The following is a 14,061-nucleotide window of genomic DNA, read 5'->3' on the forward strand; positions in this document are numbered from 1 at the left end:
CACGTGTACCCCATTGTTCATCGCAGCACTGTTTATAATAGCCAGGACATGGAAGCAACCTAGATGTCCATCAGCAGATGAATGGATAAGAAAGCTGTGGTACATATACACAATGGAGTATTACTCAGCCATTAAAAAGAATACATTTGAATCAGTTCTAATGAGGTGGATGAAACTAGAGCCTATTATACAGAGTGAAGTAAGCCAGAAGGAAAAACACCAATACAGTATACTAACGCATATATATATGAAATTTAGAAAGATGGTAACAATAACCCTGTGTACGAGACAGCAAAAGAGACACTGATGTATAGAACAGTCTTTTGGACTCTGTGGGAGAGGGAGAGGGTGGGATGATTTGGGAGAATGGCATTGAAATATGTATAATATCATATATGAAACGAGTCGCCAGTCCAGGTTCGATGCACGATACTGGATGCTTGGGCTGGTGCACTGGGACGACCCAGAGGGATGGTATGGGGAGGGAGGAGGGAGGAGGGTTCAGGATGGGGAAACATGTATACCTGTGGCAGATTCATTTTGATATATGGCAAAACCAATACAATATTATAAAGTTAAATAAAATAAAATTTAAAAAAAATCAGGAAGAGAAACACTTCAGTGACACAAACTGTCAAGCACTCTTACTGTCCACTTTATAAAAATGAACCTAAGAACCAAACATTCTTAGCTTACACTTCCCTTGGTCCAGTGGTTAACAGTCCACCTGTCAATGCTGGGGACACGTGTTGGATTCCTGGTCCGGAGAGATCCCACGTGCTGCAACTAAGTATGTGGCCACAACGACTGAGCCTGGGAGCTGCAGGTACTGAGTCCCGCCTGCAACCACTGAAGCTCGTGTTTCCTAGAGCCCGCGCTCAACAACAGGAGAAGCCCCCGCAACGGGAAGCCTGTGCGTCGTGACCGGGGAGTAACCATCCCTTCCTGCAATAAAAGAAAAGTCCTCGAAGCAACAAAGACCCAGTACAGCCATAAATAAATAAATAAAAGTTCTTAGCTTGATTGCAACTGTACAAGTTGTAACAGTAATGTGGGTTGATGAATCAACTCCACTTGTGAGCATATATGTGTCTTTTAGGAAATTATATTGATACAAGGTCTGCATAAGATTTTGGAAGGACAGTCTGATTCGGGTGGGGCAAGGGACTCAGCAGTTCCTTCACATCTTCATGAAGGACACCGATCATCCACATTATTCAGGGAATATCGCCCAACCAATAGCAACTTTTCCATGTTCATCATTAACTGGAGGAAATCATGAATAGGAAAAAAAGAGTATGGACTAGCATACATTATGCGAATGGGTTTATGGAAGGAGCTATTCGAACGTGTGCATTTGGCTTCCCTCTGTATTTTGGCCCACCTTACCTGCCTCCTGAGAAATGAGAGTTGGACTATAAAGAAAGCTGAGCACCAAAGAATTGATGCTTTTGAACTGTGGTGTTGGAGAAGACTTGAGAGTCCCTTGGACTGCAAGGAGATCCAACCAGTCCATCCTAAAGGAAATCAGTCTGGAATATTCATTGGAAGGACTGATGGTGAAGCTGAAACTCCGATACTTTGGCCACCTGATGCGGAGAACTGACTCACTGGAAAAGACCCTGATGCTGAGAAAGACTGAAGGTGGGAGGAGAAGGGAAAGACAGAGGATGAGATGGTTGGATGGTATCACCAACTCAATGGACATGAATTTGAGCAAGCTCCGGGAGTTGGTGACGGACAGGGAGGCCTGGCGTGCTGCAGTCCATGGGGTCGCAAAGAGTCGGACATGACTGAGCGACTGAACTGAAGTATGTTTTGGAGTGGACAGTCTTATGTTTGTTTTTTTTCCCAGACAATGACTGTTTCAGAATATCCACTTTTCATGCTCAGGGAAGTCCACCCTGAGGTTAAAAACAAAGATGTAATAAAATTTTTGAAGTTCTTAAAGTTATGGTGGATTCCGGTTTTCTCCTAGATTTTCAATTTATGAAGCGGTCAGTTCATATCAGGATGTATTTTTTTTACGCTGTTATGAGGATAGGTAATGAAATATTAATTCATGTAATGATACAGATGAAAATCATCAGAGAGCAAGGCCATAACAGGAAGTCAGAGGATAAAGTCTAAAACGGAGGTTCGAAGGATACATACACCCCAGAGTTCACAGCAGCACTGTTTACAATACCCAGAACATGAAAGCAACCCAAGCGTCCACGGACAGAGGAATGGATAAAGAAGATATAGTACATATATGCATGATGTAATATTATTCAGCTGTAAAAAGAAAATAAGAAAGGATGCCATTTGCAGCAACATGGATGGACCTAGAGATTGTCATCCTAAGGGAAGTAAATCAGAGAAGGATAAGCATCATATAGTATCGCTTACATGTGGAATCTAAAAAAATGACACAAATGAACTTACTTGCAAAACAGAAATAGTCAGACATGGAGAACAAGCTTACAGTTCTTCCAAGCATAGTTATATATATATACAACTGAATCACTTGCCCTACACCTGAAGCTAGCCACTACTGTAAATCAACTATATCCCAGTATGAAATGAAAAATTCAATTAAAAACGCTGAGGCTAATACCAAAGGAAATAGTCAAAGTGTTGATAACTGTTGGCTCCTGGGGAAGGGATACCTGTGGAATCTGAAGAGGAGAGGTGAACAGGGCATTTTTTTTTGCTTTGTTACAAACCTGTTACAAACAAGAACAAAACAAGGGGTATGAATTACCTTAATCGAAAAGTAAAAACTTAGGACTTTCCTGTTGGTTCAGAGGTTAAGAGTCTGTGCTCCCAATGCAAGGGGCCCAGGTTTGATGCCTGGTTGGGGAACTAAGATCCCACATGCCACCTGGCCCAGTCAAAAAAAAAAGTAAAGACTTATAAACACAGCAGACGAACGTCAGGGCACTCCCATCTGTGCTGCATGCCATAGACACCCCAGATGCCCTGTTATATTCACTCTGGCTGGGTGGGAGAGATGCACATTCCCACTAGGGGGAGCTGGGAGGAAAGTTATAGTTTTCCTCTGGAAAAATAGAAACGAGAATCACCCTGGGGCATCTATAGTAGGAATCTCCGAACTACCACCTCTTGTATCCAATCCAGCCTCTGCCTGAATTTGTGGAGTTTTTTTGCTTTGGTATTTTTTTTTAAACTTTGTTTTTATTGAGGTATAATTGGCATGGTAACCCACTCCAGTATTCTTGCCTGGAGAATTCCATGGACAGAGAAGCCTGGCAAGCTAAGGTTCATACGGCAGCAAAGCATCAGACACAAAATGAAGTGACTTAGCACGCGTGCAATTGACATATTATGTTTCAGGTGTACAACGTAATGATCCCATATCAGAATACACTGCAAAATGGCCACCACGATGTCTAGTTAATCATCACTTTACATAGCTACGATTTTTTTTCTTGTGAAGAGGCTTTTTAAGATCAACTTTCTTGGCAGTTTTAAAAAATATATATTTATTTATTGGCTGCGCTGGGTCTTTCTCTCCGTGCATGGGCTTCTAATTGCAGTGGTTTCTCTTGTCATAAATCACAGGTCTAGGGCTGGGGCTTCAGCAGCTGAGGCACACGGGCTTAGCTGCCCTGCAGAGTGCGGAATCTTCCCGGACCAGGGACCGAACTCGTGTCCCCTGCATTGTGAATGCGGATTCTTAACCACTAGAAAACCAGGGAAGTCCAGGCAGCTTTCAAGTCTGTAATAGAATGCTATTAACTGAAGTCACCATGCTGTGCGTTACATCCTTACAGATTTTATAACAGCAAGTTTGTGCCTTTTGACGACCTCGCCCATGTCCCCATCCCCCACCTCTGAAAACCAACAATCTGCTCTCTGTACCTGTGAGTTCCGTGTTTTGTTTTGATTCTATATATAAGTGAGATCATACAGTATTTGTCTTCCTGTCTGACATTTCAGTAAGCATAATGTCTGTAAGATCTATCCATATAGTCTCAAATGCCAGATTTTCCTTCTTTTTAATGATTGAGAAGTATACCATTCTCTATATACACATAAATATGTATCATTTTGTTGTTGTTGTTGTTCAGTTACTACGTCGTGTCCAACTCTCTGTGACCCTACGAACTGTAGCTTGCCAGGCTCCTCTGTCCTCCACTGTCTCCTTCAGTTTGCTTAAATTCATGTCCATTGAATCGATGATGCTATCTGACCATCTCATCCTCTGCTGCCCCTTCTCCTTTTGCCTGCAATCTTTACTAGCATCAGAGTCTTTTCCAATGAGCTGGCTCTTCGCATTAAGTGGCCAAAGCATTGGAGCCTCAGCTTCAGCATCAGTCCTTCCAGTGAATATTCAGGGTTGATTTCCTTTAGGGTTGAATGGTTTGATCTCCTTGCTGTCCAAGGGACTCTCAAGAGCCTTCTCCAGCACCACAATTCAAAAGCCTCAATTCTTCAGCACTCAATCTTCTTTATGGTCCAACTATCACATTCATACATGACTACTGGAAAAACCACTGCTTTGACTATATGGACCTTTGTTGGCAAAGTGATGTCTCTGCTTTTTAATATGCTAGGTCTGTCATAGCTTTCCTTCCAAGGAGCAAGTGTCTTTTAATTTCCAGGCTGCAGTCACTGACCAGTGATTTTGGAGTCCAAGAAAATAACATGTCACCGTTTCTACTTTTTCCCCTTCTGTTTGCTGTGAAATGATGAGACCACGTGTCATGATCTTAGTTTTTTTTAATGTTGAGTCTCAAGTCAGTTTTTTCACTCTCCTCTTTCATCCTCATCAAGAGGCTCTTTAATTCCTCTTTACTTTCTGCCATTAGAGTGATATCATCTGCATATGTGACATTGCTGATATTTCTCCCAGCAATCTTGATTCCAGCTTAATATATATCATATGTATACACACACACACCCCGTATTTTTGTTATCCATTCACTTGTCAATCGACACTTAGGTTGTTTGCAGGTTGCCTTGGCTATTATAAAGAGTGCTGCAGTGGACACAGGAGGACAGATCTCTCTTCAAGATAGTGTTTTCACTTCTTTCAGATATATAACTGAAAGTGGATTGCTGGATCACATAGTAGCTCTATTTGTAGCTTTTTTGAGGCGACTTTCATTGGCCCTTGGCTCTGGAGGCGGGGGGAGTCTTCCAGGGTCAGCGGGGTTGGGGTGGACAGATTTTGCCAAATCAGGGCTTTTCTTTCAGCAGCTACTGTCTCCGTGCAGTCCTGTTTTCTACTGTCAGACTTTTCTCGATTAAAATGTGCGCAGTGGCCTGGAATCGACTCTGTCCCTCTGCTCAGAGGAGGGGCTCGTCCACCACCCAGAGCGCGTGGCCACTCCCGATGGCCAAGACTGGTGGGGAAGGAAAGGTCCCCGTTGAGAGCTTATCTAGGGCAGGTAAGAGAAAGGTGAGACGAGGTCAACGCAGGGATTCTGGGGGGAGATGATGACTGCTCTTGCTACGTGTCAAGCTCACTGGGAAGCAGGGCAGACGAACTGAGCTTGTGAAAGGTTAATCTGGGGAGCGCTCAGGGTGGCCCTGGGGGAAGGGGAGGAGTCAGAACCCGGTTTCCAAGGCAGAGGGAAGATGCCCTTCCCCCATGGAAGCTTGGTGGCTGGGACCCCTCTCAGTATTGCCCTGAGATGGGGTGATGGGCGGGCGGCTTGATGCCCCCATGTTGGTGTGGGTGGCCCTGGGAAAGGAGGGTGACCCTAGATGTGGGGAGCTATTCAGGGGAGGCAGATCCCAAGCCACCAGGAGCGGAGGTCTGCTTCCAGCAGCATTTCTGGAAGCTGTCAGTGTGCCCTTCAACCCTGAACGAGACCTGGGTGGATGTCCGTTGAGATATTTCTGGATGGGCTTTTCCTGAGTGACTTACTTTTCTGTGAGACAGTTGTATGTGCACGTGTGTGAGAATATCTGTGAGAAGGTGTGTGAGTGCACATGTGTGAGCACTTGTCTATGCAACCCTCGTTCAATGAGGATGCGTGAGAATGTGAGGTTGTCGTACATACCCGTGTTGAGCACGTGTGTATATAATTATGTCTGTATAGAAATTTGTGTGTGAGTGCATCTGTGTGACTATAATTGTGTATCTATAGGAGAGGGTATGTGACTTGAGTGTGTGGATGTATGCAATTGTGGGTCTGTAAGAGGGTGTGTTTCAGGGGGTGAATAGGTATGATTGTGGGAGAATGTGTGCATGTGTGTGAGCGTAGATGAGTATACATGTGAGTGTGTACATGTGAAGGTGCGTGTGTGTGTGTGCATGAAACTACCTGTCCAGGGCTAGCAAGGTGGCTGCACAGTCATTAGGAACCCAGGCTCCTTCCCTCTTGTTGCGTTGCCTCCTCACTGTTCAGCTCCCTTCCTATCCAAGGTGATTGCTTCAGATCTCAGCCTCCCACTAGGGAAAAGGGGCCCCAATCTCCTTTCCGTTACAGGCATGACTCTACAGCGACCCCTGCATTCCCTGTATCCACGTGCCACAGGTCAGGATGTAGCCAGACGGCCACATGTTGCAACAAGGGGGCCTGGGAGATGATTTTTGGGTGAGGGGCTGGAAGAAAAGAGTCACAATGGCTCCTGGTGGACACTGGCTCTCCAGCTTCAGGTGACTTGGTGCTCTGCAGGGTGACACTGCTCAGCCATGGATGGGAACCGCCCAGAAGGCTCCAGAGACAGTAGAACACTCCTGTTCTTGTCTCTTGGCAGAGCAGGGTGTTTGGGTGGTTGTTGTTCAGTTGCTCAGTCACGTCCGACTCTTTGTGACCCCAAGGCTCCCCTTGCCAGGCTCCCCTTCACTGTTTCCCGGAGTTTGCTCAAACTCATGTCCATTGAGTCAATGATGCCATCCAAACATCTCATCCTCTGTAGCCCCCTTCTCCTCCTGCCCTCAATCTTTCCCAGCATCAGGATCTTTTCCAATGAGTTGGCTTTTCGCATCAGGTGGCCTAAGTACTGGAGCTTCAGCTTTAGCATAAGTCCTTTCAGTGAATATTGAGGGTTGGGCAATAAGTCTTTACTGACTGAACACACCTGCTGTGTGCCTGGCCAGGAGCTGTTTTAGGCACTGGGATGCAACTGCGAGAGGAGGCGGAAGCAAACTGAGAATGCATGGAGCAGGGCATGTGATAAAAAAGCAGTGAGTCAGGCCAACACCTGCCCAGCCTTTAGAACCCAGCTCCAGGGACCTCTCCCGACCTCCCTGCCTAGGCCAGCCGCACTAGCAAACCCTTCCCACCGACATACGTTGGGTCTCTGTCTGACTCCAGGTATCCCGTGGTCTTCCTGAACAGACCTCATCTGGTTCTGCGCATCTTCACGTCTTCAGCATCTAGCATGACGCCTGACGTAAGTGCTGTGGCTCCATATGAATCTCAGCAACAAGTTAACGGGCGCAATGCATGAAGGGATGGGTGGGTGGAAAGAGAATGGCTGCCCTCCTGCTCTGGAAGCAGGAGTGGAGGCAGGGTGGCGTGGGAAGGCAGGGGCAGCCAGTGATGTCACAAGAGGTGACTGGGAGGAAGGTTCTGGAAGGCTGAATGGGATAGAAGCGCTGTTGGGAAGGGAAACTGCCTGCCTTCCTGCCTCTCATCACCACCACCATCCTGACGGTGACGAGGGCTGGGAAGGGGCAGCCCATGTTCAGGTTTCCAGGAGGAGCAACTTGTTTATCATCTCTGTGGAAGAAGAAAACACCCTGAGTGCCCAGATGACTCTGCAACCCATGCTTTGCTGTGATGGCCAGAACCATACCTGGTGAAAAGTGGAAGGTGCCAGTGCTGTGGGACAGGGGGGCGCATCAGGGTCCTCTGGGATTTGCTGTTCGACAATCATACTTGACTTTCAATGTATCAGCGTGTGTGTGCTCAGTCTCTGTCATGTCCTACTCTGTGGCCCTGTGGACTGCAGCACTCCCGGCTCCTCTGCCCAGGCAAGAATACTGGACTGGGGTGCCCTTTCCTACTCAAGGGAACCTTCCTGACCCAGGGATTGAACTTGTATCTCCTACAACTCTTGCATTGGCAGGCGGATTCTTTACCACTAGCACCACTTGGGAAGCCCTTGATAAAGCAGTACATCAATGTAATATTCAGGCATATTTCACTAGGAGTTGGATTCACCTAAAACACACATTTTGGCCTTGAGCTAGACTCTCGATGTCTTTTTCTACTGCATCTTCTAACTGGTTGCTGCTGGTGTACAAGAATGCTATTGGTTTTTAAATATTGATTTTCTATCATCACCTTAAAGAACTGTTTTTATTTTTTTCCCTTTTCGTAGAATAGATGTTTTATTTATTCACTTATTATTTTTAAAAAACTGGCTGTGCCAAGCAGCATACAGGATCTTAACTCCGCAACCAGGGATTGAACCTGCACCCCCTGCATCGGAAGTGCAGAGTCTTAATTGCCAGGGAAGTCCCAGAACTGCTTTTATTTCTAATAGCTTTTCAGTTGATTGAATATCTATAGAGGCAGTCAATCACATGCGATGGTGATGTTGCCTGTTTTCAATCTTAATTCCTCTCACTTCCTTTTCTTGTCTTATTGCATTGACTAGGGACCTCCATATCAATGCTGACTAGTAGAAGTGACAGCTGATGTCTTCATCTTTCTGACTTCATGGAAACTCTTCTGATGGTTCTGTTGCCACTGTTAAGTATGACATTCATAGTTCTAGTAGACAGCCTTTATCAAGTTATGCAAACCCTTCCATTTCTTATGGGCTAAGAGATTTTCATTTAAAAAGTGGATATTTCATCAAATTATATCTTGAGATGATATATTTTCACTCTTGTCCCTTAAATTCAATAAGAATTCTTAATTCATTGCTATTATGAACCCTACCTTATTATGAACCTTATTATTATGAACCTTAAAATTGTGAAACACATTTTGCATATAAAATGATGCACAAAACATTTTAAGTACAGTTTAATAAACAGCAATACATGCCTGTGTACCCACTTCACTTTGTGAAATATAGTATTGCTAGTAACTTAGAAGTCTTCTGAGTCCTACCTTTTTCTCCTGTTCCTCCCTCACCTGAATGAGTAACACTTTTGAGTCGCCCGCAGAGCTTTTCCTTCGAGTTTTACCAGTTAAACAAGGACTAGCTAATGTTGCCTGCTTGTGAACTTTCTACAAATAAAATCATACTGCCATCTGCTTCTTTATCTGCATCAAGGCTGGGAGATGCACCCAGGGTTTTGTGTCTGTTTTTTCATCACTGCATAGGTATTCCATGAGGGCTGTATCCATTCTGTCGTTGATGAATTTTCAGGGTGTTTCCACTTTGCAGTTCTCAGGAACACAGCCGCTATGATCACTCTCGCCCATGTCTCCTGGGGCAGACATGCAAGAGTGTCACTTAGGAATATATGTGTGTGGTGTGCTCAGTTGCTTCAGTCATGTCCGACTCTTTGTGACCCTGTAAACTGTAGCCCGCCAGTCTCCTTTGCCCATGGGATTCTCCAGAGAGGATTCTGGAGTGGGCTGCCATGCCCTCCTCTAGGGGATCTCCCTGACCTGGAGAGCAAACCCTTGACTCCTGTGTCTCCTGCATTGCAGGCAGATTCTTTACTCACTAAGCCATCTGGGAAGCTTAGATATATGTATCTGGGAGTAAAAATGCCAGATCAGGGACATGCATGTGGTCACCTTGAACCATTAATGTCACAATGCTTTCCCAATGGGTCATGCCATCTTAAGCTCCCCTAGCAATGCAGGAGAGCTCCCATTCTTCTTCCTCTCCAGCATCTGATGCATTTTTGCACATCTACTGGGAGTAAAGTGATATCTCACTGTGGTCTTAATGTGCATTTCCCTTATTACCAAGGAACCTGAGCATCCTGTCCTGGGTTTATAACCCATTCAGTTCTGTGCACTCTCTGTTCAAGGCTTGCACCCATTTCCGATGGGGTTGTCTCTCTTAGTATTTATTTATTTATTTAGCTGTTCCAGGCGTTAGTTGCAACACGCGAGATCTTTAACTGCAGCATGTAGGATCTTTTAGTTTCAGTATATGCAATCTTTAATTTGTAGCATGCGAAATCTAACTGTGGCATGCAAAATTTTCAGTTGCGTGTTTGAACTCTTAGTTGCAGCATGTGGGATCCAGTTCCCTGAGCCGGGATCGAATCCAGGACCCCTGCATTGGCAACCTGGAGCTTTAACCACTGGGCCACCAGGTTAAGTCCCCCAAATTCTCCATTTTAAAGTGAATACTTCAGTGGCATTCAGTACATCCACAGCAATGTAATTTCAAAATATTTTCAACAGCCCAAAAGGAAACCATGTGTATGTTAAGCAGCCATTCCCCAACCCCCTCCCTCAGCTTCAGGCAGCCACAAACCCACTCTCTGTCTGTGCAGATTTGCCTGTCTGGACGTTTCCTGGAAATGGACTCACACACTCTGTGCCTTTTGGTACCTGGCTTCTTTCTCTTAGCCTGATGCTTTCAAGGCGCATCCTTTTACTGTCTTAATTGATCTTTGTTCCCTGGCTGTTTCTACCAACTAGAATGTTGGTTTCAGGAGGGATTTCTGTCCATCTGGTTGCCCGCTGGCTGGAGCCCTGCCTGGCTCACAGTAGTAGATGCTCAGGAAACACCTGGGTAAGAGAGAGGCTGACTCCCGGGGTGGAGCCCCTCCTGCCCCCTTGCTGAGCTTGCAGGATGGGTTCCTGGTGTTGGTGAAGCCAGACGAGACCAGTGCAGGCCCGCTGACAGCCACAGGCGCCTGGGGACTGTGTGACTTGAGACCTCTCTCTCATCTTCCTGTTTTCAGGGCATCGGTGGTCAACTTTGGGCTAGACTGCTGGCATTTTTGCATCATGTCTGCCCAGGAGGTAATGACCTCTTAGACTAGAGACGTAGAACTTTTTTTTCTTGAGTCACATACATGGATCCATCTGCCTGCCCAGTCACCTTCCGTATTTGTTGTCCAGGATCTTGCTTTTTTTATTTAATTTTATGTCTTGGAGAACGTTCCATTTTGGGAACTGTGAATCAACATTTCTGGTGTTTTTTAATTGAGGTGAGAGTCGCATAACGTGAAATTAACCATTTTAAGATAAGCGGCTGGGTGGCGTCTAGCACATTCACAATCTTGAGCAACCTTTGTTTCTGTTTAGTTCCAAAACATTTCCATCGCTCCACAAGGAAACTCTGTGCTCATAAAAAGTCACTCCTCATTCCTTCCCCAGCCCCCTGGCAACCAAAACCCACTGTGTTTCTATGAACATTTTTATAAATGGACTCACACACTGTGTGTCCTTCTGCGTTTGGCTTCTCTCACTGAGCAGCATGTCCTCCAGGTCCATCCACGTTGTAGCGAGTGTCAGGGCTTCTATCCTTTTCATGGCCAAATAACATTCCACTCTATGAACCAAATGAAATTCATGAGCTCATTTAAGAAACAGTTTTCAAGATATGTATGTAACTATCTGCTGGGGCTGCTGTTAACAAAAACATTGTAGAACTGGGTGACTTAATAGCAACTTCTTTTCCTTGTTGTGGCTGGGCTGGAAGTTCAAGATCAAGGTCTCAGCAGTGCTGGTGTCTGGTAAGGCCTCTCTTGCAATACGGCCTCCTCCTCACTGTGTCCTCACATGGTGGAGGAAGAGAACTGGTTTTCTCTTCTTAGGAGGACAGCAATCCTATTGGATTAGGGCCCTACTCTTGTGACCTCATTTAACCTTGGTTATGTTTCTCAAGGAGCTTCCCTGGTGGCTCAGTGGTAAAGAATCCGCCTGCCAATGCAGGAGATGTGGGACTGATCCCTGGGTCGGGGAGATCGTTTGGAGGCGGGCATGGCAACCCACTCCAGTATTCTTGCCTGGAGAATACCCGTGGACAGAGGGGCCTGGTGGCCTACTGTCCATGGGGGTCACAAGAGTCAGACAAGACTCAGTGATGAGCAGGCACTCAACTTTCCTCAAGGCTCCATCTCTAAATGCAATCACTCAGGGGTTAGGGCCTCAACATACAAATTTTGGGGAAGACAATTCAGTCCATGAGAATAATTGTTCTTTATGAATCTTTATCATTTATTTGGCTGCACAAGGTCTCAGTTGCCGCATGCAGGATTTTTAGCTGTGGCATGTGAACTCTTTACTTGTGGTATGTGGAGTCTAGTTCCCTGACTGGGGATGAAACTCAGGCCCCCTGCATTGGGAATGCAGAGTCTTAGCCACTGGACCACCAGGGATGTCTGGAGAATAACTTTGAATTCTTGTTATGTAGATGTTTAGAAGAATGCTATTTGAAAGGATTAACACATTGAAAATCAAGGATGGTTAAGGAGTGGTGCTTGTCCCACATCACACGCAAAAGGATTCACGCAGTAGTGTCCAGTTCCTGAGCATGTAAGGACCCTGGGTAGCCCGGAATCCGCAGTGGCCTCTACCAATGGATTCATGATTGTGTGAACTTCAGTCTGATTACTGACAAAACATCCTCTAAAGGGGTTGCATTGATTTTTGCCCCAGTATAGGAGAGCCTTTGTTATCCCAAATTCTCCCTCACTAACATGAGTTCTTTTCCAGTCTTTTGGGTCTTACTTCATCTCTGAAAACTGCATCGTGTTTTCTACTGCATTTCTCTTTGGACTGAGATGGAGCATGTTTTTCTGGTTTTTGAGAAGTTAATTTGGTTGTGTCAGGTCTTAGTTGCTGCATCGGACTCTTAGTTGCAATATGTGCAGTCTAGTTCCCTGACCAGAGATCAAACCCGGGCCCCCTGCACTGGGGGTGTAGAGTCTTACCCACCGGACCACCAGAGAATTCCCTGTTCTTCCTGTTTTTAAAAAGTCAGTTAAAACTGTTTTCAGAGAACTGTCTAGTCAAGATTTTGTCCCATTTTCTCATTGGGCTATTGGTCTTTTTCTTATTGATTCACTGGTATTCCTTACATATCAAGGAAATCAGGCTTTGATTGATTATATGTGTTGCCCCCCTTTATTTTTCAGTTTGTTGTTGGTCTTTTGATTCTGTTCATGGTATTCTTTGCTGTTTGAAAAACAAAACTTTTTATGTGCCAAAATTTACTGTTTTATCCTTTAAGGCCTTTGAGTTTTTGTGTTGTACTATCTTTAAGGAAATGAACCAGAACAGAACTCTCTTGGGAGAGTTGCTTCTCTTCAGGAAACTCTAAAATGTTCTCTCACCCATAGGATCACATAGAGATCTAGCCTCTACATTCTCATTGTTCAAAAGACTCTTCTGGAAACTCGAAGAACTGCACATGCTCTGGACTTTACAATTGCTGGATGATCTGGCATGCAGACCTGGCTCCTCTCCTCCGAGCCCCAGGACAGGCATGACTAATCAATCCCAGGGTTCTAGGCAACACGACTAAGTCAACACCGGAGCTGGCTTCAGACCTGCAGCTCCTTTACCAGGGCTGCTAAGTTCCTGGAGCTTCCAAGGTGGCGCTAGTGGTAAAGAACCCACCTGTAAATCAATACAGCAGATGTAAGAGACACAGGTGTGATCCCTGGGTGGGGAAGATCCCCTGGAGGAGGGCATGGCAGCCCACTCCAGTATTCTTGCCTGGAGAATCCCATGGACAGAGGAGCCTGGCAGGCTACAGTCCACAGGGTTGCAGAGTTGGACACAACAGAAGCAACTCAGTAGCACATGCTAAGTTTCTTGCTCTGTGCCTTGTAGCACGGTGAAGAATGGTCTCTGTAGACCCAGAAGGCCTGAAACCCAGACGACTCAAGAAGAGAAGGCCGAGGACCTCAAAGTAGACATGAGCCAAGAACAAGGTACGTTGTGCAAGAGAGAGAAAGGTGCGCTGATTCACCACTGTTTATAAAGGAGCCCAGGCTGGACAGTTGGGCACAGCCACGGTGAGCCCCAGCTGCTGGCCTTGGCTGAGGTGCCCAACCCTGGAGGGCCAAGTCTCTACATGTGACGGGTAGCAGAGGGGGCAGACATAAGGGAGTGACAGCCGGGCCCCGTCGTTCGGAGCAGAGCTCTGTGAGCCGAGTGACAGTGGGCGAGCCACCTGCTCTTTTGAAGTCTCGGTTGCACCCCTTGTACTGGGGTG

General features: G+C 45.9%; 1 protein-coding gene across 1 annotated transcript in view; it reads left to right on the forward strand.

Annotated features, from left to right (window-relative positions):
- The first annotated feature begins 13,761 nt into the window (after nt 1-13,761).
- The window catches only part of ACSBG2 (acyl-CoA synthetase bubblegum family member 2), a 31,252-nt gene continuing 30,952 nt past the window's right edge, over nt 13,762-14,061 (forward strand). The window contains exon 1 of the mRNA XM_010828462.1: nt 13,762-13,777. Within this exon, the coding sequence (XP_010826764.1) occupies nt 13,762-13,777 (16 nt within the window). The remainder of the gene's footprint in view (nt 13,778-14,061) is intronic.

This window comes from Bison bison, unplaced genomic scaffold (assembly GCF_000754665.1).
Source record: "Bison bison bison isolate TAMUID 2011002044 unplaced genomic scaffold, Bison_UMD1.0 scf7180017864492, whole genome shotgun sequence".
Classification (NCBI taxonomy): domain Eukaryota; kingdom Metazoa; phylum Chordata; class Mammalia; order Artiodactyla; family Bovidae; genus Bison; species Bison bison.